At 44.1% G+C, this 27,407-nt stretch overlaps 1 protein-coding gene across 6 annotated transcripts in view; it reads right to left on the reverse strand.

The window, feature by feature from the left end:
- Nucleotides 1-2,662: 2,662 nt before the first annotated feature.
- The window catches only part of LOC111960682 (protein Aster-B), a 96,600-nt gene continuing 71,855 nt past the window's right edge, over nt 2,663-27,407 (reverse strand). For 3 of the 6 annotated variants that reach the window (XM_070438721.1, XM_023982817.2, XM_070438719.1), the window contains 18 exons: nt 24,049-24,268; nt 18,834-18,854; nt 18,074-18,097; nt 13,121-13,205; nt 12,772-12,875; nt 12,452-12,547; nt 12,255-12,335; nt 12,013-12,128; nt 11,596-11,782; nt 11,202-11,385; nt 10,886-11,032; nt 10,510-10,774; nt 10,296-10,399; nt 9,970-10,176; nt 9,655-9,745; nt 8,455-8,562; nt 8,119-8,239; nt 2,663-6,830 (listed from right to left, as the gene is read on the reverse strand). In XM_070438721.1, the coding sequence (XP_070294822.1) occupies nt 6,741-6,830; nt 8,119-8,239; nt 8,455-8,562; nt 9,655-9,745; nt 9,970-10,176; nt 10,296-10,399; nt 10,510-10,774; nt 10,886-11,032; nt 11,202-11,385; nt 11,596-11,782; nt 12,013-12,128; nt 12,255-12,335; nt 12,452-12,547; nt 12,772-12,875; nt 13,121-13,205; nt 18,074-18,097; nt 18,834-18,854; nt 24,049-24,165 (2,148 nt within the window). In that variant the 5' untranslated portion in view covers nt 24,166-24,268 and the 3' untranslated portion in view covers nt 2,663-6,740. The remainder of the gene's footprint in view (nt 6,831-8,118; nt 8,240-8,454; nt 8,563-9,654; nt 9,746-9,969; nt 10,177-10,295; nt 10,400-10,509; nt 10,775-10,885; nt 11,033-11,201; nt 11,386-11,595; nt 11,783-12,012; nt 12,129-12,254; nt 12,336-12,451; nt 12,548-12,771; nt 12,876-13,120; nt 13,206-18,073; nt 18,098-18,833; nt 18,855-24,048; nt 24,269-27,407) is intronic. The other 3 variants (XM_070438714.1, XM_070438708.1, XM_070438710.1) reach the window with 3 other exon arrangements.

Below are 27,407 nucleotides of genomic sequence, written 5' to 3' on the forward strand. Positions count from 1 at the left end.
CATCTACTGCATCTTGCCTATGCCGTTCTGTACCATCACTCATTCATATATCTTTATGTACATATTCTTTATCCCTTTACACTTGTGTGTATAAGGTAGTAGTTGTGGAATTGTTAGGTTAGATTACTCGTTGGTTATTACTGCATTGTCGGAACTAGAAGCACAAGCATTTCGCTACACTCGCATTAACATCTGCTAACCATGTGTATGTGACAAATAAAATTTGATTTGATTTGATTTATTTACAGTTTTCCGCGTCAGTGACATACGTCATCACATTCACATGATGCAACAACCAACAAAGCAAATCACTTGTGACGTCATCCCCATGGGACTATAAAAAGGGACTGCACGGCATCCCTCTGAATTCAGATGATATTTTGGAACGATAATGGATTCAATAGTTTTATACTAAATCAGAAGCATCAACAGTAGCGGCAAAGCTGCCACAGATGTGGTTCTACTGTGGTTCTACTCCCGCGCCATACTGAGAGGTTACACCCCAAAAGTTACTTCAGTGACCAATGGGGGCTTCGGCCGGGCAATATTTGTCTGGCAGGCCAGCCTTGACAACAAGAGCGGTGGAAATCACCCATTGAAAATATGGTGGATTTCTCTATTTAGTTTTTTATTTTCTTTGCTTAAAATGTTTATTTCAAAAGTATATTTATTTGAATAAATAAATATATTTTAATATAACTCTCATTATTCATGTTTGTATGTCTTTGTATATATTTGGGTAAATATTGTAAAACAAAATGTATTAAAGACATTTTTTGTTTAATTATTTCATACATTACTGTGATACAAATTAAATATAACTTCAAAGAGATAAAAATTACATACTTAAAATGTGGAGGCTCAAAATACCCATTTTAATAGAAACATGGTATCTCAATTACCTTGAAAAGGCCTTTATGTAAGACATATTAGCTTGTTCTGTCACACCCTGATCTGTTTCACCCGTCTTTGTGATTGTCTCCACCACATCCAGGCGTCGCCCATCTTCCCCATTATCCCTTGTGTATTTATACCTGTGTTCTCTGTTTGTCTGTTGCCAGTTCGTCTTGTTTGTCAAGCTTACCAGCGTTTGTCCTGTCAGCTCCTGGTTTTTCCCCAGCCTCTTTTTCTCACCCTCCTGGTTTTTGACTCTTGCCTGTCCTGACCCTGAACCTACTGCCTGACCACTCTACCTGAGTCTGCCTGCCGTCCTGTACCTTTGCCCCCATCTGGATTTCCGACCTCTGCCTGACCCTGCCTTCCTGTACCTTTGCCTATATTGCTCTAATAAACATTGTTACTTTGACACGGTCTGAATCTGGTTCTTACCAAAATAGCAACACTTGTGTATGTTTCATAGAAATATATATTTCATAGAAATACCCATATACAATTTTGAATGAGAAAAAGTGCAAAAATATATTAGTATCACATTGGTGTACATATGGTCCCGCAACATGTTCCCGCAATACACATTTCTGAATGTCAAGTAAGGTCTTTGAGGATAAGGAACTGCTTTTGCAAGGAGAACAGTGAACTCTGAAATCTGATGGTCAAAATATTGACACATTTTGAGAAGGTATGAGTAATGAATTTGTTGTGCGCATGGGGATTTCTGTACTAATTAATTACTGATGTGTTGTTGTAGAATAATGGCTGAAGCAGGAACAACCCACACACATATAGTGCTAGAGGTATATTTATTTTACAGGCTACATAGCGTAATATTAGTCTGGTAAATATGTATCCAGTACTACAAGCGTGGGATGGCATTATTCTAAAAAACACGTAAATCCGTCCTTCATTGACAGCCTACTTAGTATGCGTAGATGAACCTTGTCCCCATCTTGTGGCCTAAATAATAATTGCATTACCATGCCACAAGGGCATGGCTGAGCGTTTCTTGAAATATATTTATAACTAACCATAGTTAGTTAATCTGTGTCGTTTACAGTGGAGCAAATTAAGCATAGTGGGCAGAACAAGTAGGGAGATGAGGCGAAGACAAGCATGAGCTAGCGAGATCCTATTGGCGCGTTGTAGAACGTATTTGCATATTTATGTCATGGAACGGCTCCTCTGTGAAGTGCGCGTGTGCGCAAACCAATTTCGACTGTGCACTGCTTGTAAACAACGCAATTTTTCAAAACTTTGGCAAAGCGTCAAGTCTATACAACTTGGTGCACCGTGTTCGTAACATATTCTAGTTTTGGGAGAATAAAAAAGTATTGAGATCAGATGTTTATTAATCGATGAGAAAATGATTAGGTGTTGAGAAAACGTTCAAAACGGATGCTTCAGTTTTATATCCCCTGTGACGTGTCTGGGTTACCCTTCTGTCTGTGGTTTCCTTTTGCAAGGGTGGAGACTTCGTTCTAACGCGTATAAACACAAATTAATCACGCAGCTGACCAAATTACGCAAAATATTACTTCTGGGTTAACAGAGATTAAATATAGTATATCCAGATGTGCTTGATAAAAGTTGTTATTAATCAAGACTGTAAGAACCCCAGAATCTAGCTAGTTTATTCATCAAGACAATCCTAAACTATGTTTCACTCACCAATATTCCCCTCTTTGCCTTGTTGTTGTTGCTGATGTAGTTCTTGTAGGCTTCATCAAGGAGAACATATATTTTAAAAGAGAAAACGTCACAAATCTTGAATCTTTTTGTTCAATTTTTATTCATACCTCCAATCTCTACTTCACATCTACCAGAAAGCCACTTTATCTTAGTCTCTATTAGGCAAAGTCATTGGCAAGTCAAAACCCACGCACAGCGCAGGTTTGATTCTCTTGTCAGTGTGTGTAGACTGCAGATATACACAACGTATACTTACAGTATACCATATATAAATCTAATTAAGAATCCTTTTACAGATCAAAACAGGTCTAAAAAACAAACATTAGGTTTTTGAACTGAGCTACACCAGTAAGATAATGCCAAGACACACGTGTAAAAAGTGTGTTCAGTAGTCATTTGTTCAGTAGTAATTTTCAAGAAGGTTGGGACTCCTGTAAGTTAGCCAGAGATTCAACAAGGCATATTTCAATTAATGTAGTCAGTGAAGAACACAATGTATGCAGTGTTGAAGACAACATAATGGCGCTGTCAAGACATCTGGAGCCTTGGTTACAGAGCTTTAGAGCCAGAATAGCAATCATACAATCATACTTGCTAATGCCAAAATATGTGAGAGCGCGCGCGCAAAAAAAAGAAGCTAATCAGATCTATGAGAGGTCATGAGTTATATTTTTTAGGTGATTGCTTGTAATGCTGAATAATATGATTGAATAGCCTGTGTTTTCTATGAATATTGTTACAATATGGTATAATAAATAGCTTGTTGCATAAACAAACATCAACCATACCCTTATAACTAGTTCATGTTTACTCATATGACACAGAACATGCTATAATTCTGCATAACAGCTAATTCCATACTTATAAACTAGTTATAATGTTTTGTGGTATTGTCATGAATTTCAGAATTAGATGACTTTAAGTTGGAATGAATGACAATTAATACACCCATCTTATGCAGACATTCTAGTTACTAACATGAGAAACCCATGGGTATGTTACCGTGCTTCTTTCAGATTATTTGAAATGGTCCATTTCAATTACTGAAATAAATTTAGAAATCCAAGCAATTTTATAACTCAAAAAGTCCATACACTTAAAAAATAAACAAAGCATTTCAATCACATTTTCACATATGAAATATAATCACATATTTGAAACATAACCCCAGCATATCTTTCAGTATAATATAGCTTGATTGTGAAAGGGATTTCTATAAAACAGAAATATTTTCCAATCACTGTTATTCAGATCTTAAGATTTCCATAAATGACCAATAATACACGCTGCAGGAGAGCCAAGCCTAAAACATGCTCATTCAGTAACATCGGAAACCCAGAATTAGAATCTAGCCTATAGTCTGTCATGAGAGATCACTCATTCAGTAACTCACCAATGCAACGCCAGCACACATTAAAGCCAGGGAGTCAAACATACTCAACATACTTTAAAACTACTAAAACCAAATCGAAACTGTGTAGAAATCATATAATGGACTTACATTCATACAGTTTCTTGACTGTGTCCAGCTTGTTATCAATCACCGAAATTAAAGCTAGACAGTCAGAATAGAGGATTTTCTTTGTTGCACTTTTTGATTGCGAGTAAATACTGTAGAACACATTTTCAAAATGTCACTCCGGACCTCGTTCGTTGAGGACCGAATGCGGCCCCCGGGGCAAAATCCGTTTGATGCCCCTGCATTTAAGAGATAGATATCCACTCCTTCACAGTTCACGCACAACCCACTCCTGTCCTGTCTAACCCTGAAATATTTAAGCGAGAACAGTCACTCACAAAATCATGTAATTACATCATCAAGTGAACAGAAATGTGTTGAAATGAAATTTCAATCAAAGTTACAGAGTAAGCATTCTATTATATTGGATACACATAATACTTTTTAGAATGAAAAAAGGGCTTCCGTTTCACTATAACATAAGGGCTGCAATACCACTGAATTTCTTTCATTCACCATTTGGAAGGTCTTTAAAGTGCAGTACTGTTTCTCTTTTTGGAAGTGATTTTATCACTGAGCTCATGCCGCAGCTAGGGGTTACACTTCAGACATTGCCTACCTGAGGTTAATCCAGCAGGTATTTACTTGTCTTTCAATAAATCAATGACAAATAGCTAATTGAAAATGAATGACATCTTCTGAAGGCTTTATCTACCCTCTGTTATGGTTCAATGGAATTGTGTACAGATTCCAACACAAACACTGGACATGGAGAGTGGGGGTGTGTATATGATTTTGAATAAGCAGGGATGCAGGTTGTTGATATGGATAAGCAAAGAGGGTGTGTGTGTGTATGGTTGAGTCAAGCCACTTGGCATGGACACAGAGATGTCCATATGGGCTGATTGTAAACTGTTAGCCAGAGAGGCTAATGCAAGGCTGCATCCAAACGCATGGGCATTATAAAAGGCAGTTTGGCTACATGTGCCAGAAATGAAATGTTGAGACACATCCATGTGTGGAATGATAGAAATGTCACACTGTATAAATGAACACATGTGCACACACACACGCACACAGAAACATACAGTACACTCAAGCACACATGCATACTAGACATGTCACAGACATATCTGGCATGCTTTTCTGAAGAAAACAGTTTTCTTTATAAATTATTGTACCCAGCTAGAGCTCTGATAACTTTCCTATATACATAAATAAACAATTAATATATGCTATGCGTATATATCTTGAAATATTCAATATTGAAATATACATATATATTTCAAATATATTTATATAATTATTTTCATCTTCAAACATTTTTAAGAGATATAGTCACAGTTTAGTAATAAAACACTTATGTAAGAACACAGGTCTCCCTAATTGTCTTGCTGCAGTATCCCTTTTTCAAGTATCAATGACTTCTTAGTCTGCATGCTGTCTTTTCCTACAGAAAAGACTACTGGTCAAGTTGTACTACATTCTCGGGTCTTATGGATCGGTACAAACTAATTTTGATAAATGTGCAACAAATAATGGAACTAATTAACACTGTGCATAAAACAAATCACCAGTAACTGATAAATAAAAGCTCTGTATTGTTGCCGTACTTTGAAAGTAGAAGTGACAGGCTAGCTATCATTCATAAAAATGGATCAAAATACTGTTCCACAACTGATAAGTTGATAAGTCTGATGGACAATGAACTGCATTACCCAACTAGTAAAATAGTGGCAATACAACGTTAAGCTAATTCGTAAACCTTCAAGAAGACTCTAAATTCTATAAATTCCTGTTGTTAACAGGAGATCCATTTGCCACCAAGCATGGATGTTTTGACACGCCACATTACATATCCTCTCTATCCCCAACAACATCCTGCAATCTCTTAACGTTTCTCTTTATTGAATCAATCATTATRCAAATTCCCACACAACAGCCTAGCTCTAGGTGATTAGGGAAACCAGCCCTGATGCACTGTTGAGCCTGGGGGAAAAACAAGGCAGTTGAGACATTTCAGTGGAAATGTGCTTGGACATACATATACTCTATAATATATATTTGCTGGTGATCCTGCTACTCTAGAGCATGATCTGTGGCCACGATCAGAGGAGTTCATAAAAGGGACACTGCAGCGCGGACCTGTAGGGGAGGATCGGTTTGGAACAGTCAAGGGAGTATAGAAATTCTTGAGACTGTAGGTCCCCTTTCCTCGTCTATCTCTCCTCTTTTGTTTGTCTTTAGACACTCACAGAGCAGGAATGGAACCACAGACAGACGCTCATTGAGAGGAGTTAAGGTGAGGAGTAAAATCACATGCTGAGCTTTTTGTTGTCCTCCATTCCCCATGTGGCAATGGCTGACAGTACAATGTCCTTCCAACATTAAAAGACAAAGAAAAATAAGAGACAGAAGTGGCGTCAAGGTAAGCRGAGCTGTTGCCTTCCCACGATGCCTCAGTGCTGTGGGAACCCCACTGTTCAATTCCTGTCTGTGATAGGGGCACTTCCTGACTTGCGGGGTCATGACCTCTGTGAGCTGGGGGACGGCAGCCGGTACGCGGTCCCTGTCACACTGGGGCCAGCTTGCCTGGCGGTCGGTTGGTCTCTTGTCTCTCTTTGTTTTGTTTGCATACTTATACACAAACAGTTCCTATATTGCACACCATGCCCTCATGGCCTAAGCTCGTATGTCAGTGGTAACGGTTTCTTTTCTCCTCAGCTTCTGAGCTGTAGTCCCTTAAGCCAATGCCCCTTTGAAGGTTCAGTAGAGAGTCTTTCATCTGTAGAGGAAAACAGAAAACATTAAAACCCTGCAAGTAACTATAATCATAGTTTCTTATGAGAAATATCTTTCACACTTTGAGACCCTGCAAGAAAACCTAGAGGATTTGATTCTTAGCCTTGTGTTAATGTTTGTAACTGTATCTGTCCTCTGTGTTCCCTACCTGGTCTAATAGTACCACTGTTCCCTACCTGGTCTAATAGTACCTCTGTTCCCTACCTGGTCTAATAGTACCTCTTGTTCCCTACTGGTCTATTAGTACCATCTGTTCCCTACCTGGTCTGATAGTACCTCTGTTCCCTACCTGGATCTAATAGTACCTACTGTTCGCTCTACCTGGTCTAATAGTACCTCTGTTCCCTACCTGGTCTGTAATAGTACCACTGTTCCCTACCTGGTCTAATAGTTACCTCTGTTCCCTACCTGGTCTAATAGTAACACTGTTCCCTACCTGTCTATAGTACCTCTGTTTCCCTACCTGGTCTAATAGTACCCTCTGTTCCCTACCTGGTCTAATAGTACCTCTGTTCCCTACCTGGTCTATAGTACCACTGTTCCCTACCTGTCTGATAGTACCACGGTTCCCTACCTGGTCTAATTAGTACCACTGTTCCCTACCTGGTTAATAGTACCTCTGTTCCCTACCTGTCTAATAGTACCTCTGTTCCCTACCTGTCTAATAGTACCACTGTTCCCTACCTGGTCTGATAGTACCACGTTCCCTACCTGGTCTAATAGTACCACTGTTCCTACCTGGTCTAATAGTACCTCTGTTCCCTACCTGTCTAATAAGTACCACTGTTCCCTACCTGGTCTAATAGTACCACGGTTTCCCTACCTGGTCTAATAGTACCACGGTTCGCCTACCTGTCTAATAGTACCTCGTTCCCTACCTGGTCTGATAGTACCTCTGTTCCCTACCTGCGTCTATAGTACCACTGGTCCCTACCTGGTCTGATAGTACCACTGTTCCCTACCTGCGTCTGATAGTACCACTGTTCCCTACCTGGTCTGATGTACCACTGTTCCCTACCTGGTCTGATAGTACCACGTTCCCTACCTGGTCTGATAGTACACGGTTCCCTACCTGGTCTAATAGTACCACTGTTCCCTACCTGGTCTGATAGTATCACTGTTCCCTACCTGGTCTAATAGTACCACTGTTCCCTACCTGAGTCTGATAGTACCACTGTTCCCTACCTGGTCTGATAGTACCACGTTCCCTGACCTGGTCTGATAGTATCCCACTGTTCCCTACCTGGTCTGATAGTACCACTGTTCCCTACCTGGTCTAATAGTACCACTGAGGATTTGATGATCTCTCTCCACTTCTGCAGCTCAGCGTCATGGTAAAGCTGTTGGGACTCCAGGAGCTGGGCCCACTCCATCTGCGTCTGGGGCAGTTTACTAGACAGAAATACACACATACTGTCAAACACACYCAGATGCCACACGTTTTTTGAGGTTGGGAAAACAGGATGAAGCCCATGTGGTTTTCAGATTAAACTAAACAGGCATATGCAGTCTGGGTTTGACTAAGTACACAGTCATATCAATTCTAGTATTATGTAGACAATTGGCATAATGCCAAAAACCTATGGGTGGTTAGCGACTTAGCGTACCTTTCATGTATCCGCAGCCCTTGCCAGGTGGTAAGATGCTGTGCAGAATACTCCAGCATCGACAGCTTATAGAACAGCATCATGTTGAGGAACACCAGCAAAACCAGGCTGAAGGAGGAGAGGAAAACAGAAGAATGTAAGGGACAAAGGAAAGAAGATGAGTAATGAAAGCTACACAGCTGCTTTAGTCTGCATATTCATTAACCTCTACAGGATCGGTGTCCTGACCTCGGGACGGTTGAGCTAATGTAGGCTAATGTGATTAGCATGAGGTTGTAAGAAACAAAAAAAAATCCCAGGACATAGACATATCTGATATGTGCAGAAAGCTTAAATTCTTGTTAATCTGACTGCACTGTCCAATATACAGTAGCTATTACAGTGAAATATTATCATGCTATTGTTTGAGGAGAGTGCACAATTATGAACTTGAAAAAGTATGAATAAACCAATTAGGCACATTTGGGCAGTCTTGACACAACATTTTGAATAGATATGCAATAGTTCATTGGATCAGTCTAAAACTTTGCACATACACTGCTGCCATCTAGTGGCCAAAGTCTAAATTGCACTTGGGCTAGAATAATTCATTATGGCCTTTCTCTTACATTTCAAAGAAAAATACAAAAAAACATGTTTTTTTTCTTTGTATTATCTTTTACCAGATCTAATGTGTTATATTCTCCTACATTAAGTTCACATTTCCACAAACTTCAAAGTGTTTCCTTTCAAATGGTATCAAGATTATGCATATCCTTGCTTCAGGTCCTGAGCCACAGGCAGTTAGATTTGGGTATGTCATTTTAGGCAAAAATTTAAAAAAAGGGGCGGATCCTTAAGAGGTTTTAATGAACCAGTTACAATGAGGAAGGAGTACGTTTCCTGGTCAGGTCTAAGAGGTTTATCTTTAGCCAGATGTACCTTAGACAGATCCTATGGCAAGCAATGAAAGGAGAGGAGAGGAGAGGAGAGGAGAGGAGAGGAGAGGAGAGGAGAGGAGAGGAGAATCACATTCAGAAGACAAACAAAACAAACAAATGTTTAACACAGAATCAGATTTTTGATAACTACTAAAGATTTCAAAGAGAGTTGAACTGAAATGACTACACATGAAACACAAATGATTAAGATGGATCTGAAAGTGAGTGTGTATACTGCATGTGTGTGTATGAGTGTGTGTGAGATAGAGAGTGTACTCACACAAAGCTGATGATGAGCAGCAGTTTGGACACGCTGTAGAGGGAGAAGCCTCCAGGAAGGTGCTCAGGCATGTGCCTGGTCTGAGTGGAACCTGAGGGGGGCAGACCAAACACGGACCAGGTCAACTAGATATATTTAACACAATATGATGTGTGGAAATGTATAACAGTGTATGTAATGTATGTACCTTATGAAAGTGTATAAGAATCTACAGTGCATTAAGAGTTTATAAGAGTGTGTATTAGAGTATAAAAAATGTTAAAGAAAGTAAAAAAACAACAACAACAAAAAAAAAGTGTACCCCTGCCATCTGACCTGTCACGCCCGCATGTTTGATGCGGTGGATGACCTCATCATCGGTTGGCGTGGTGACGGGGCTGAGGAGGGCGTCGTCCAGGTGCTGGCTCCGTAGGTGGACCAGGGGTCTCTTCCTCCGCCTCACAGACGTCTTCACCCCCTTGACCTTGGGAGAAGGCCGGGTCGACCCCAAAACCACATCCTCCACCTTCGACAGCTCCAACTCTGACAGGGCACCACAGAAGCCGCTTTTACGTTCATACATTAGGATGGCTTCCGGTCATCAGATTAAATGTTGCTGGATATTTGGTGTGACAGACTTAACAGCTAGTAGAGGAACTTACCAAGATGGCGGAAGTTCTCGTCCAGCCCGCTCCAGAAGTTCTTCTCGATGAAGCCCTTCACTAATCCCCATGGCTGTTTTCTGTAACGCAGCTCAGTGGACACCCTAGGGACAAGGCATCCACTGGTTTAAGTTGAGGCAGCGTTTCTAAATGAACATGTAATAGTTTCAAGAGCCACATGTTATTACAACAGCTGCTATAAGGCCCTCCTCACCTTAACCGGCACTTGTTCTTGGCCACCCGTGTCAGCATGTAACGGTTGAGCGTGTAGAAGTAGTCGTGGTAGGGAACGTCGTGTGTGGTGACTTCAGCATCGATGATGTAGCACTCACTCTCATGGCTGGCCTTGTACAGTGTCTGCGTCTCTGTGACCGTGGCTGTCTTGGGGGCCAGCGGGTTGGACAGGGAGATGGTGTACATGATCTCTCTCGTCTGGTTCCCCGCTGCGTCGTCCTTCTTCCAGGGGTGAAACACTATATCTGTGTGGCGTTATATGGATACACATTCGATCACTACATAGTCAAAGGACAACACCAATGGAAGAGACAATAATGTGATGCTAACGCCAACGGACAGAATGTCTGACTGACCTGAAAACCTGCGCTGCTCCATGAAGTCGGTCATAAACTGGGATTCTGTGAAGAGGATGTCATACATCTTGTCCACACTGAACTTGTAAACCTCATCGATGTACTGTCTCCCTTTAAGGTCATCGTGGAAGGCCTGCACCTCCCCTGCTGGAGAGCCATAGAGGGAAACACACTTTAGATGAAGTGCCCTTGGGGACATAATATCATATGGAGACAGTATTACCAAGACTTAGCGGCATCACTGAAGAGCCTGTTTCATGCCATATATACAGTATATGCATCAAATCTGTTAATGGATGGAAGATTGAAGCCGTACCCTCATCGTGGGTCTCTGAGGAGTCGCTAAGTTCGGTGGGGATGTCTTCATTGTCGTTGAAGTCCAGGGAGGTTGAGGGCACCAGGCCGCTGGCCTCCAATAGGCTCTGCTCCAGCACCAGGGGCAAGGCCAGCAGCTCCCCGTCAGGGAGGCAGTCGATGTACTCCTCTGGAGGGAGGTCAAACTAGGACACACAGAGGGGGAGGAGGAGGGGGTTAGTCACTAGAAAGACACTGTAGGATACTTTAGTACATAGTTATGAGTAGGATTGGTCTGTGTTCATGTTTTGGTTATCAAATTACGAAACATTCCCCATATGCAAGTTATAGGCAGAATAACAAATGCATTTCCCACTCCATCAAAACAAATAACAGTAATTGATTTAACCTCTGACCTCTATTATGTCGCAGAGACTCACAGAGAGGGGCTCGCTGCTGATGGACGAGCTGATGGTGCTGTTGGTGATGATGCATTTCTTGTGTATGGATGGTGGGCTGCCCTCGTGTTTGGCCTCCGCGCTGCTCTTAGACGAGTTGTCATTACTGATCTCATTCTCCTCGTTAGGGATCTCCTCACAGAACCTGCACCATCACCGTGGGGGAACAGGGACCAGCTGGAGGTTAGGGTTAGGAGTTCTGGAGTGTTGCTGAGAGGGATGTGAAGCGGGGCTGAGAGGGTGGTGTGTATTTGTGTRTGCTTCAGTAATGAGGCCAGCCTCTCATAATAACCCGACAGAAGATCAAGGGCATTTTAATCAACCATGGTAATTGATGAGGCATTGTTTATATCTGTATCTGGGAACCACACCCACCCCATGGTGTTGAAGTCGTCGTCAGGGGGAACGTAGTCCTCGTCGTCACTGGTCAGGCCTAGTTCGTTGCCATAGCACTGATGGACAAAGTGCCATAGCTCTTTGGGGCACAAGGGCTAGAGCACAGGGTTAGAGACGACACTCAGTACAGCAGAGACTTGGATTCAATGGAAAAGAAAAGTAGCAATATACTGAACATGTAGATCTATTTGTGATGAGGTTAATGGAGGTTGCTGGCTTACTTTGTCCAGCAGTGCATTCTGCCATAATCTGAACATCATCATGTAGGTCCTGTCCCGCGCTCCAAATGAGGTGAAAAAGTGCTGTGAGGAGAGAATGGAAATAATTCAAAAATATGCTCTGAAATAAGGCGAAGGAGAAGGTTTGAGCCTCCCCTCAGTCAGTGAATGCCAAAAATTCAGTCCCTCTCCTGTCTTACCTTCTCACCATCTGTGGACACCTGGATGGCATTGGGGATGAGGCGGGCTGTCTTCTCCTTCGTCATGGTGCAGATGTCCTTCAGCCTCACTGTCAGCTGCACACACATGCAAGCAAAATAGTTTTCCCCCCAGCATTGCTTAATATTCAGATAAATATATCTGTTGAACTGTTCCTGAACCACATTAAGGAAATATATACTGTGATGCAAACCATAAAAATACAATCAATTCTATTTCAATACTGTAAACTAACCAACACCAGAGACATATAGATAAGATCAAAAGAATAGAAAGCCCCAGGCAGAGGCCCAGTGCGTACCAGCGTTTCCCAGCGGAAGATGTTGCTATAAAAACAGATCCAGTTTTCTGAGAGGTAGAGTCGGCCCTGCAGGAGAATGTCTCGTTGTAGGGCGCAGGAGTAATCTGCCAGCACAGGTCAGAGGTCAAATATCAGAGCCCAGGAAGAATACATCCACCCATCAAGGTCGGGGTTAATTATATTTCATCATAGTCAATTCAAAAGATGAATTACCTGAATTGATAGTTTAAATGGAATTGACTCCAACCAGCCAATGCAAACGTGTCCAAAACCAAAAGATTTTCCTATATCCACCATATTGCGGACAGAATTGGTCATAGTTGCCTAGTATTTTGCGTTAGTAACTCACCCACGATGAGCCGCTCTGTGTCCGGTAGCTGCTTGAAGAGCTTCCTGAAGTCCTCATTACGCTGTTTGTATGTGGGGCTCAACACCTGGAGAGACGGAGAGCAACAATGATAACTTCTTGAGAGAGGGACGACTCACACGTACACATTCCTGAACACACGCTCTCTATCTCACATATACACACTGAACTGCAATGGACTGCATCCATTTTCACAAGGGCATTTTATACAAAAGCACGATCCCCTGTTGACATTAAGCCACTTCAAGACATTCAGTAAGCATGCTTTTGGGCATCGTGAGCATTCCTAATGTGAGTCACATTCCCAAGACAACAATATATAGTAACATCATTATACGAACACACACAATGCTGCTTTTTGTGGCGCAACAGTTAATATGAAGGACAGAGAGGGACAAAGACACAAATCAAATCTGTTCTGTTAGCAAACCCTTATGTAGCTATTGGTTTATCTTATAAAACATAGTCTGCGTCCATTGTCGGTTTAGATCATGAGAAGAAATGTTCTGTTCTCACACAGAGGAATTCATTCTCTCTTGTTACATTCTCAGGCATTAAGGTACATCTTATCTTGGTCCTGGATTCAGGCTTGTTTAAAGAGGGAAGTATTGCTGTGACCCACCGCCAGTGTGAGTGCAGGGGTGAGTGGTCTATGTGTCTGAGCCAGATGCTGTCTTTTAATAGGAACAGCTTCAGGAAACAATGCCTGCCAGTACGGTAACCAAATACATCCCTTCGTGGGAAAAACCTCTCGCTGCTTCAATCTGAAGGAAAACATCAGACTGTTCTATACTCATATAACAAGAACAGCCCAGAATGGATAGACATCATCTGTTTCTGTTAAGCTATGAATGAAAACCACTGGTGCCTGTCAAGAAAACTTGATAAATTCGAGAACTTTGAAGGCTGGAAAAAGGCTGGATTATGAGTCGGACATATTTACAGTCTAGAAATGTTCACAGAAAGTACTCTCTATAACTGCCTAACATATCAAGAGTATTAGACCCCCCGTTTCACAACAAAAGCCTGCCTATTCCCCTTAAACTACAGGCTTCTTACTTTGTCCAGGGAAAGGGTCCATGGGTACTATGGTAATGCAAATAGCTACTGACTCATGCCTTTCATTTCATTTGCTTTCCAAAATATAATTGCGGGAGGGAACCACAGAGTTATGCTCTTGGAGCAGGTACAGTACACAAACTGACCATTCCAACCTTCTCACCCCTCTTCCCTCCCTGCCGCTACCCCTCCTGGCATCAGCTCTCTAGGGGTAGGGTCAGTCACTTACTGCAGGGACCTCCTCTGACTCCCAGTCCTGGTCTTGGTGGTCCAAGGCGGCCCAGCCCCACTCCCAGCCAAACTCTCCCCGGGCCGGATCCTGTGGGAGCCACCCAGCCAGGGCTTTATCCACCTCCACCTGCCAGTCTGACTCTAGTCCTCTGTGAGCCTCCTGAGCCTCCATATTCCACTCACTTCCCTCAGGCACACGGGCGGACACCTAAACCAGTGGTGCCCTCGTGGGGTCCTCAGAGCGGTGGATTTCAATGCGGGTGGTCCAGGTCTGCTGCAGACAAACAGACAGAGCTGTTGTTGTCCAGTGGTTGTTTCTTGGAGACTGCTGTGACTGACCCGGTTTGGGTGCTACTCCCTTTCAGTGTGAGAGCTGGACCCAGCTGACTGCTGCCACATGATTCCAGTCCTCTCTCCCTCTCCCTCTGTCTCTATCAAACACAGAGAGGAGCTGCGGCCGTTGGCCTCTAGTAACCCTGGCCACAAGTCTTTTATTATAATGGCAGCTCTGGCAGGCATGCAGTGTTACCCTGTCCAGATCCAGACGCCTCAGAGTGCTTTGGTGAGCACAGCTCAGACACACCAGCAGCGAAAGCAAGAAAAATATCCTTGGTAAAGAGAAAAACACAGAGAAAGAGAGACTGTTTCCTAACTGGAAAGCAGTGCAGTCCCGTCTCGCTGGCTGACAAGGTGATTGAGTTACAGAGGACAGATGTGCACACAACCTTCAGTTACTTCTACGCTGCGTGAAGAAAAACAAGTCCATTCATCTTGAGTGGTGCGGCGCGGAGTCGCATGACAGCTCAGTCTAATGCAGTTGGAGTATTGCACCTCTGGGAGTATGTCCACTTCCCCTGTTGTTGACCATTCAGRTATTAGAAAGCAATTGCATGAGAGGCTTAACACATTTAGAGGTGTTACTATTACTGAACCCCCCCTGCATCCCTGTGACCTATTTCCCTACTCTCTACCCCCAACTCTCCTGTCCCTTAAGGTCAAGTAATGCACTCCTGAAACCAGATCCCTGTCAGTAACTACGATCAGACTAGATAGACGAGAACCAATCTCTGTGCCTTTCTGACTCTGAGCTGGGTAAAACAACCTATCAGCACAGTGGTGGGAGGTGGACACGACAACAGCAACAAAACAAAAACTGTGGCTACATTTGGCACTCCATTAGGCTCACTTGTGGTTGGAATTGTGCCCTGGAATTCCGCCACAAATTCCACACCTTTCCTGCTTACTCAATTTCCACAACCCCCCTCAACATCTAGCCAAATCAGTGAGGAGAAATAAGCTCCAGGAAACTGAAGCAAAATAATCCTCAGCACACTATTGAAAACAGTGCAGATCATTCACAGATCCCTCTCAGACGTGAACAGCTTTCGTCCTGTTGAAAATGCCTCTGCATCCCGTGAATAAGGTTTCATCAGACGTTTGCGAGCCATGCAAGTTCACTCTCTTCGAAAACTGCATCCAAGAAAAACAGTCAGATAATCGAGTAGTATCTGAATTAAAAGTTTTTCCAAGAGCTTTTCCTAAAAAGGAAAATGAAGACTAAAGCAAATGCAGAAGCTATTGATTCGACTATCTCCGTTCTTCTCCAGGTGACAATGTGACAAGTCCTAGGACAGTGTAGCTGCCAGGTGGTGATGGGGATATAGACAGTCCCCGAGGTGGCGGTTAATCATTAACCTGCTGGGTAAACAGGGAGAGATGTCGGAGACCGGCACAGTCAACCAGGGTGGGGCCCCATTAGTTTCAGGGGTGGTTTACTGTCTATCCCCACACAAACAATGAGGCCAGTCTCTCACCCCACTGTCCGTAGGTTGCTACAAAACCACTCTAGAGAGGAGTGGCCAGGAAGGTGTATGCATGTGTATAGCTATTGTAAGTGGCACTGTCAAGGGAGTGTGCATGAATGTGTGTGTGAAGACTTTTGTCTCAATCTGAAACACACCTTTCTTTGACACTTTCCCTGCCAATGGTCTGTTGATGCTGGGAGGGTGGAGGGTCTGTTGATTAGAACCAGATGTGGGAACAGCTCAGCAGAGAGGTGCTGGCTGGTTTAGAAACACAGCCAAGCCAGGATCGCTGACTATTCACCCTGTCCTGCATAAGACACACTGCTGTAAAACATATGTGTTAGGAGATCTACAGTGGTGTCCTTTGTGTGAGAATCTACCTCAGAGTAAACATGTCTCTCCCCCTTCTCTCTCTCTCTCATATGCAGGGGAGATAAACTAGAATGTTTTCATAGACCAGAGAGTATGAGGAGGCAGACATTTCACCTCACAAATCTCTAGGAGAAAAGCAGTCTCTTAAACCAGCCACTTTAGTCACTGTCGATACTATGAGCCACTACACTCGGTCTGGCAGACATTGATTTCCTTATTAATACCTCAACTGCCTGCGTAGGACCTGTACAGTTGCCATGAAAGCATTGCAACAGAGTCATTAGGAAAGTTGATACGGCAGGGTGGGGCCTGTTGTGTGTCTCTACTGGGCTTAGACCTCATATCAGGACGGTTGTGATGTAATCGCAGTAGGTTCAGTGCCATGGGAGAACATCACTGCCTTGTAGAGAAACACAGTGACTGCATGGCCTACCACATACCCTCAGGTATAGCACTGCATCAGACACATACCGATATACGTTTCAATGGTCCAGAACAGAGATTAGGCATAATTACATAGTTAATGCTTCTGGGAGCAACATCATGTCTAGATTGGCATTATGATGCTTTCCTTTAGTAACGGCAGAACAGTAGAGAAATTAAGGTGAGTAGCTAAAGGTGAGAGTATCAGAAAGCATTAGATGTGGACCATGTTTTTTCTCAACATTCTGGAGAATCCCCATTTCAGGTTTCACTATGCGACAATGCCCAACTATAACCTATAAATGAGTCCATAATGACAAAACGAACACATTTGAAGACGTAGGAGGACTGGAACATGCTAACCAGTCTCATGCTCCATTCCCCTGTCATTCAAGGCATTCAGGGCTGCTCCAGACACTGACCATGGTCCGTGGGTTTAGTATGATACACTGAGCAGACTTGTTACCACCTCGGGTGTATTCAGTAGTCGCAGACCGTTTTGCAATGGAAATTGTTTACCGTTTACTCTAGGAACAAAATGGAAGCAAACGGAACGAAACAGGGAGGGACATACAATAATTCGTCCATTAGAAACTCTCGTTTTCGTTTACCTCAAAAAAGAAACAACAAAAATGACAAAAAAACATGGCAAAACATTTTCCGTTTGGAGTAAACAGTTTCCGTTGGTGAAATGTTCGCAACAGACGAAATGTTTTGCAACGGTCTCCGACTAATGAATACACCCCTGTTGCATCACCACCATCACAGCTCTGAGAAGCCTATAGTTCCCCTTCACACAGCAGCCATTTTGAAAACACTATTTTTCCAGACACAACCACAATGTGGCCATGGCATTGTGTCATCTAACCACCATAGTGCTGCATATTGTGGCTTCGCTCTCAGGTGGAAACAACGTACTGATCAATCAAATCAATGAGGGATGAGGAGCAGACAAGTGGAAAGGGAGACCAGCCAAGCGATCCAAGAAAAAGGAATAAGCAGAGAGATATTTGAAAAGTTGCACAAGAATACAAGTCATGCTTACTCTCAGGATGTGTTGTCTTTCATGCTAGGGAAAGAGGGGGAATATATAGACACAAAGAACAACAAAAGAAAGGAATAAAACAACAGAACAAGGGAAAAGAAAATGGAGTCCCACAGAGACACCATAGGAGAAACCATGGCTTCATAATAACACCATATCTGGGTATCAAATCCTTTCTCACATAAAGATGGCCAACTGAGCCATCAAGTAGATTTACTTGGCAGTTTTAGAAGAATCATAACGAAAGGAACTCATTTCAGCCCCATTAGAATGTAGCAACCTTGTCTCTTAGTACACTGGCCGGCAACCTTGTGTTAAGTCAGGACCTCTTGGTGTAATGGTCTTGGTGTTGGACTGAGATCACTGGATCAGGCTGTCACCATACTTTCGCTACAAGATGCCTCTGTCTGTCAACCATTTCATCTWTGAATCACATCTGTAGTAAGGTATGGGAGTTTGCAACAAAATGGACACTTTTATTCATCCTCACAGCATTTGGTTAATTTATTATTCATCTGGGACATCAGTCATTTTTCTGATTAATTCAGCATGCCATCACACTGTCACCCTAGACTCTTAGAACTCTAAATCCCACTGGTTAGCATCCTGGGTAAGCCTGAGCTCCATATGAAAGTGACCTTTGGCATATACCCTTGTGTGATTCTAAACAAGGTCTAGGACCCTTCACCTCATAATCTCTCTCTCTCTCACACGCACACACACCTCTTAACACAAAGAGTAAGAAGAGGATGAAACTTACATTGTACCAGCTCTGGCTCTTCTGTAGACAGCGAGGAGCAAAGCAGATAGGAGAGAACAAAGACAAGTGTAAGTCAATGAGACAAGGACACACCAATACTTGGCCACAGGGCTCAATATCATAAACACATAGAGGTCCAGGGACAATAAAAACCGACAGTGGGTATTTATAGAAGGTGTGAATGTCAACCTCTGGGTGGACACATCCTACCATGAATACAGGCCTCTGCTGCTATCCAACAGAGTTGTATCCCTTTGAGCTTGTCACATATTTTAGTTAGACTTTTCATCGATTTCTTGATTTCTGTGTTGTTTTTGGGCCTCACAAATATTCATTTGCATGGATATTTGATAATCAGATGGTAGATTGGGCTAGGGTTGTGTGTGGTACAATATATTTATCTTTGTTTCTACGTGTTTAAATTATGTATTAACGATTTAGAGTTGCTTCTAAATGTTTGTGTATAGAGATGAATTGTGTACTGCTGTGTGTTGTATATTTTCTGACAGCAGAGGGCAGTATACACACTGTTATTGTCAGGACCATAACTCACCTGCTTCTGTTTTATAGGGCTATAAGGAGAGTGTAATACGTCTCACCATTGTGATCCGAGAGGGAGGCATGCTAGGGACCATCCAGTGGGTGAATAAAGGGCAGGATAATCAAGCGCGATTTTAGCGGTAAATAAATGTCAGTTTGTGTCAAGTAGTAAATAGCAGGAGTAGAACAAAATGGCTTCCTCTTGACGCCATAAAAAAACTTAACCAGACAACTACAAATAATATGTTTGGTCATTTCAGTGACAACATACAAGAGGCATACTGGTGCGAGGCTACTATTGTCAATCAATCCTTTGGAGATGTGAATGTAGATAATCCAATATTTCAGCTATCAGATAAGCGTGTAGTGTTTCCTGTCTGAGAGTTGTGAGGCCCCAGTCCTGTCCCTGGGCTTTGGGCTCTGACGTGGACAGGGCTAATCTCATCTGAAGGTGACAGAGGCGTGAGAGACGACTTAARCCTTATGGTGTCTGCATAGTGTGTGTGTATGCGTGCCATTGTAAATGTGTTTTAGAGTTGGGGTAATTGCATGTTTGTAAGTGCATCTTTATAGCAAAAGTAAATGTGCATGCATGTCTAAATCACATGTTTGCTTCCCCACGAAGCACATGTGTGTCTGGGGATGTGTGTCAGCAGCACTACGAATCAGGTTAACACCCACTGATTAAGTGCACTGTGTAACAGAGAGAGCTTGTGTACGGCAGTAGTGTCTTAACCTGGATTCCCCTGAGGATCAGAAAGGCCTGGGACGGCTAGTTACTTTACACAACCAGGCCAGAGTCATCTATCTATCTATCTCTCTCTATCTCTTCTCTTCTCTCTCTCTCTCTCTCTCTCCTCCTTTCTCTCTCTCTCACACACATTCATATTCACTCACTCACTCACTAGCACTCACTCACCTAAGTCACTCACACTCACTCTCACTCATACTCACTCACACTCACTCACTCACTCACTCACTCACTCACTCACTCACTCACTCACTCACTCACTCACTCACTCACTCACTCACTCACTCACTCACTCACTCACTCACTACCAGGCCAAACCAGAACTGGCCAGCGCTAGCTGTAACCCAGACAAACCTATCAGGTATAACCCACATATCTTCAATCAACACTAGAACAACAGCGTAGTTCTGATGAACAGAACTGAGAAGGCCTGATCAACCTAGTGGAACAGTAAATAAAGACTGTAGCACCAAGCCTAAAGAATAATCTGATCTAAGTGCATACATTTTAGTACTTTTTCATACTGGTCCCCCATGGGAATCGAACCCACTACCAACTGCTAAATCCCACAATTCCACACCTACTAAAACACACAACCAACCATGCTCTACCAAATGAGATGTTATATCAACGTTTTGACACATCACACATTGTACAAAAGGAGTGACACTTTAAGGAGGGAGGAGAGAGGAGAGGAGGAAGTTCTGGTCTGAGACAGGAAGTGGAGACAGCTAGGGGCGCAGACTGACATCACACCACAGGAGGCTGCTGAGAGGAGGACGGCTGTGCATTGCCACCTGTGCATCACACATCTACAGAGGATGGGAAGAGGTCATCACTGGTCAAATTGGGCTAGGGGATCAATGGGCAAATAAAAGCAACAGGAAATGCTTACTTTAATCAGGTTAAGTCTGTCATACTGAAAGGAAATTAAAGAGAAAATGAAGAGTTAACCAACATGAAGGAAAGAGCTCAGAAACAAGAGAGGGGAAAAGGCTTTGTTTTTGATTTGCATGTCTACTAAGAGTACTAGGCTAAAACACTAAAATATCCAGGTTTGCGTACTTGTAGTGCCAAGACACACTATTGTCCTATCTAACTCTACTTTCATGATGTGTCTATGTCTCAGTGTTTTGGTCTGAGATGGGTCTTTATGCTGAGTCTCTATGTACTCTCTCTGTAGTGCTGCTTACTGTTTACAGTTCCATAAACAGCCTCATTGATTGATGACAGTGGGAGACTGAGCAGAGCCGTCATCACTGAAGCGGCCAGCCAATTAGTTGGTGTGGGACCGCCGGCCCAGGTCCTCTACAGAGAGGAGCCCCTCTCCCTGCCTGCCTGTCTGTGTGKTTCTGGATTGCATTAGACTAGGGTGACAGAGCTCACGTTGCCTGGGCGACTGCACACAGTGCCAGGGTCATGTGACTCCTGCTGACCGCCGGCCGGGGGCTCACGTGGGACCAGAGAGGGCTGGCACTCGGCCACACCACGGGCCTGAGGGGTGATGTCATCGACTGGGTGTGCTGTGAAATGGGACAGACACCGCCTGAACACCAACTCAACTGACCAAATGTCGCTTGGCTGCCATTAACACCATCCTGTCTGCCTGTCTCATAGTCCGTGACAAAGCTGAATGTAGCCGAATGCAGCGAATGTGCTGACGTGCATCAAAGGGTCCTTACATGAGAATGCTGTAACTAACCGGTGACACATGGCCTCTGCTGCTGTCTTGTCTGAGGAGAGGAGTGGTGTATTCTGGGCTTGTGGTGCGAGGCAGAGAAAAGGAGCTTCTGATGTAGAAAGCTCTAGGGTCATCAAAAAGTAATGTCACACAGGAGTGGTGGAAAGGGATGCGGAAGGAATTTTACAGTCTCCCCCTGCCACCATCCCTCTCCATTCAGGCACATACTCAGCATCTCAGAGATTAGGGTGCTCTTAGTTTAGACACAACAACGAGCTATGTTGAAGTTTTAATGGACTTGGGGCAGGGGTTGGAGGAGATAGAACAGACTGAAGCACACTGAGACAASCTGGGAGAGAGACGTGTCAGAAAGCCAGCAGCCCTGCAGGGAGTTAGATGAGAGGAAAGGTGGCAGGGTGGCAGAGGGGGGTAGAGGAGAAGGTTATAGCAACATGAATACCATCTGCAGGGAGTGTGTTCAGATGGAAGAGGTGGGTGGAGGGGGCACAGGACAGCTCACAAGACATGGAGGTGGGGTGGGGTTAAAGAACAGAAAAGAGTAATGCTTACTTTGGAAAGTCGCTTGTGAGACTAGCATGCATCAGGAGAAGAACAAAGAAATCAGAAACAAAAAAAACTGCAATATACAACAGCTGAAAGAACCCTTTTTTTTAAACAGTCAGTTTCAGATCACAGACATTTCATATGGCGGCAGCGAAAGTAAGAGAAAGCAGGCGCTCTGTGTCAAGAAGAAAGAATGAGAGAAGAGGAGAACACAATGACAACAAAAGCAACAAGTGTCTGACACCACAAGGACTGGGGAGCACTGTGAGCAGTGAGTGAATGGGAAAACGGATGAGAGGTGAGAGAGCCATTGCCGCCAACTACCACACTCCTTATCACTTCACAACAATAAGATTTTCAGAGGAGGAAAGTACTAAATATATCACCCAATATTCTCATGTTCATGTTTTGCTTGAGATGTACGCTGAGTTACCCACAGTCAAAGCTCCTGTCCTTCACTCCACTACCTTACTCTTCAATTCAGATTCTGATGAGCGAGAAGTGAGACTACAGCCTCTTGACCTGCCTACTACCCTCTGTCAGAACGAGCCTTGCAGAGTTGAGATAGCTGCAGTTAATGACTGGCTGACTKCTGCGATGGAGTGGGCTGATTGACTGAGTGCCCGGCCTGTGATTACAATGCTGCTCTGATAGGACCAGATGGATCCAGGGGATGGAGGGAGATAGGGATGTAGGGTGGGAAAAAGGAGGGAGGGAGGGAGAAAGGGATGGAGGGAGGGGAAAAGGAAGGGAGGGAGAAAGGGAGGGAGGTAGTAAGGGAAGAATACAGTGAATCTGTGGTATAAGCATCTTTCCTGATGATGATGGGTCCTTATCCACAATTGATGTGCTRAGGGTCTCGTTACTCAGTCTATGATTGGCCAATTGTATGAGAGTGACAGTTAGATCTGACCTATAGTTTGAGGATGGGAGTTGGACATTACCCTATCAGAGTCATAACAGCTTTTATCAGGAGTACATTCTACCACTGTCAATTGGGGCTACATGAGGATGGCATGTTTGATYCAGTATGGTGTGCCGATGCGGAGGTATGATGGGGGTAAAATCACTATGGAATGGAAAATAAAAGCTGATAAAACCACAAGATATCACGATATCTCACTCCTTCTCGTTGACTATTTCTTACAGAACATGTTTTATGGAATGCAGGAAGACAATAAGACTTTACTGGCAACATTTGGAGGTTATCAAGACATTATGTCAGGGGTAAACAGTAAAAAAAAAAATATCTTATCACAAAACATAATTAATCCCCCTGTATCACCTCAGTGATCACCAAATAAATGTTGATTTCAGATTGTATTGGAAGTGATGTTCAGGAATGATACACATGTCTTGCTGAACTGAAGTGATAGGCCAGACTGACATGATTTATTTGTGAGTTATGAATGCACTGTATGATGAACTAGTCATTTTGAAAACGGCACTGTTGGCAGTCTATTTGAGACTATGACCTGTACTGTCTTGTAGTGTGATTGGTGGAAGAGGACTATGCCCCTGTACTGTGCTGTAGTGTAATTGGTGGAAGAGGACTATGMYCCTGTACTGTGCTGTAGTGCGATTGGTGGAAAGAGGACAATGATCTTGTACTGTAGTGTGGGTGGTGGAAGGAAGAGGGCCCTGAAACGGAGACGGTCCACCTGCGCAGTGAGGCTCACCTTGGAGTTCTTGCCTCCGCTGCGGGCGGACTGCAGAGAGTAGGTTCGCTGGACCACTTGCTCGGGGGTGGAGGGAGACTTATCAGAGGAGTGGTCCGAGTGGCCCTTCTCCACCATATTCTCACTAGGCTCCAGGCTCTGGGGCGTGGGCGAGCGCGAGCGTTTAGGACGCAGGACGGGCGAGCAAGCAGGCGTGCTCCTGTTCGAGTTACTGGCAGTGCTGGGGGTGAGAAAGAGAGAGAGAGGGAGTATTAATTCTACTTCTCTAAACTCTTTCATCACATCATGAAACTACATATTCTGCACTRTTTGAAAATGTAGGGACGGAGCAAAACCCATTAAAAAACAATGACACACATTACATGAATAAAACAGGAGTAACTGATAGTACATTTACATTTAAGTCATTTAGCTGAYGCTCTTATCCAGAGCGACTTACAAATTGGAAAGTTCATACATATTCATCCTGGTCCCCCCRTGGGGAATGAACCCACAACCCTGGCGTTGCAAGCGCCATGCTCTACCAACTGAGCCACACGGGACCACTCCACAGTTCATTTAAACACCTTATCTAAGTGTAAGCCACTTACTTTTACACTTATTTTACCAGGTAAGTTAAGTTGACTGAGAACACATTCTCATTTACAGCAACGACCTGTGGAATAGTTATATGGGAGAAGAAGGGGGATGAATGAGTCAATTGGAAGCTGGGGGTGATTGTGTGACCTTGATGGTATGACGGCCAGATTGGGAATTTAGCTAGGACACCGGGGTTAACACCCCTACTCTTATGATAAGTGCCATGGGATCTTTACTGACCACAGAAAGTCAGGTCAGCCGTTTAACGTCCCATCCAAAAGACTGCACCCTACACAGGGCAATATCCCCAATGACTGCCCTGTCCCCAATCACTGTGCCTCCTACTGGCCCTCTAACTTCCAGTAGCATCTGGTCTCCCAACAAGGGACCAACCAGGACAAACCCAGCTTAGCTTCAGAGGCAAGCCAGCAATGGGATGCAGGGTGGTATGCTGCTGGCTAAATGTTAATGATGCTAATGTGTTGCCGTCCCACAGGCAATGCTAGGCCTACTGGTGTACCATGTAAAGACTGAGACGTATGATCCCATTCATCCCCAGAGTGAGTATTGAGGTTACATCACGGCAAATAGGCTTGAAAGCTACCCACTAACACAGTTAATAACAACAGCAGCTAGCCTACATAACCCACAGATCAATAACCACCACAGCAGCAGCAGCAGCAGCTAGCCTACATAACCCACAGACCAACAACAGCAGCAGCAGCAGCTAGCCTACATAACCCACAGACCAACAACAGCAGCAGCAGCAGCTAGCCTACATAACCCACAGACCAACAGCAGCAGCAGCAGCAGCTAGCCTACATAACCCACAGACCAACAACAGTTGCAGCAGTCAGCCTAGCCTACATAACCCCACAGACCAACAGCAGCAGCAGCAGCAGCAGCCTACATAACCCACAGACCAACAACAGCAGCAGCAGCAGCTAGCCTACATAACCCACAGACCAACAACAGCAGCAGCAGCTAGCCTACATAACCACAGACCAACAACAGCAGCAGCAGCAGCTAGCCTACATAACCACAGACCAACAACAGCAGCAGCAGGCAGCTAGCCTACATAACCACAGACCAACAACAGCAGCAGCAGCAGCAGCTAGCCTACATAACCCACAGACCAACAACAAAGCAGCAGGAGCTAGCCTACATAACCACAGACCAACAGCAGCAGCAAAGCAGCAGCAGCTAGCCTACATCACCACAGACCAACAACAGCAGCAGCAGCAGCAGCTAGCCTACAATAACCCACAGAACAACAACAGCAACAGCAGCAGCTAGCACCAGAAAAAATAGCATAGTCAAAAACAGATGGCATACTCTACATGAGTCATGAGGATTAGTGAAAACCATAAGTCAGATAATGTATGTAATATCCCACTGCTGTATCTTTAAAGAGTCAGAGAACACTCACCCGGGGTGCACGTGTAAATACACACTGAAGAATTATACTTGGAAAATAATTTGACTTAATCCACCTGACATTGACATTTAAACCTTTTTTGGATAGCTTTTCTGCAATCACATGCTTAAAAAGGTGTTGTTTTCAATCTCTTCAGACTGAACAAGTTATCGACACCATGGAAAGATGAGCTATTGACAAAATAATGCTTTTCTAACGATTCTGGACAGATGAGAACAAGTCCATGAGCAGACCCTCAGAGTAACAGGGACAGTTAAGTACCATGGTTATTATAATGTTGTTGATATTCAGTTGAGTTATGGTGCAATTGTCAATCTGAATCCTCTCCTCTCCCTTTCTCTCTCTCCTCTCTCTCCTCCATCTCATCTCCAGCCTTCCCAAAGTCAAACTCTCCTGGCCATTGTATACTGCTTACATTACAGATGATCAGACAGACAGATTGGATAGAGGTAGAGAAATGTAGTGCTAATAGAAGAGGAGTGAGGGAGAGGAGTGAAGGAGAAGGAGGAGGGATAGGAGAGGAGGAGGATAGGAGAGGAGTGAAGGAGAGGAGCAGGTAGAAGAAGGAGTGAAGTAGAGGAGGAGGATAGGAGAGGAGTGAAGGAGAGGAGGAGGATAGAGAGGAGTGAAGGAGAGGAGGAGGATAGGAGAGGAGTAAAGGAGAGGAGGAGGATAGGAGAGGAGTGAAGGAGAGGAGGAGGATAGGAGAGGAGTAAAGGAGAGAGGAGGATAGGAGAGGAGTAAAGGAGAGGAGGAGGATAGGAGAGGGGTGAAGGAGAGGAGGAGTAGGAGAGGAGTAAAGGAGAGGAGGAGGATAGGAGAGGAGTGAAGGAGAGGAGGAGGATAGGAGAGGAGTAAGGAGAGGCGAGGAAGAGAGGGAGGAGAGGAAAGGAGGAGAGAAGGGAGGAGTGGACAGCGAGGGACGCTTCCCTTCCTGAACACAGGCCAACCTGTTTATTAGGTCCTGTCTCTGAGACCAGCCTGCAAAGACAACGTCCCAAATGACACCCTATTGCCTTAAAATCCACTGCTTTGGTCAACCTAGTGAACTGGGTGGGAACTGGTTGGGGAACTGGGTGGGGATCTGGGTAGTGAACTGGGTGGATACTAGTGGGAACTGGGTAGTGAACTGGGTGGATAACTAGGTGGGGGAACTGGGTAGTGAACTAGGTGGGGAACTGGGTAGTGAACTAGATGGGGACTGGGTAGTGAACTGGTGGATAATAGGTGGGGAACTAGGTGGGACTGGGTAGTGAACTAGGATGGGAACTGGGTAGTGAACTAGGGGAACCTGGGTAGTGAACTAGGTGGGGAACTGGGTAGTGAACTAGATGGGGGACTG

Source organism: Salvelinus sp. IW2-2015, linkage group LG4p (assembly GCF_002910315.2).
Source record: "Salvelinus sp. IW2-2015 linkage group LG4p, ASM291031v2, whole genome shotgun sequence".
Lineage (NCBI taxonomy): Eukaryota > Metazoa > Chordata > Actinopteri > Salmoniformes > Salmonidae > Salvelinus > Salvelinus sp. IW2-2015.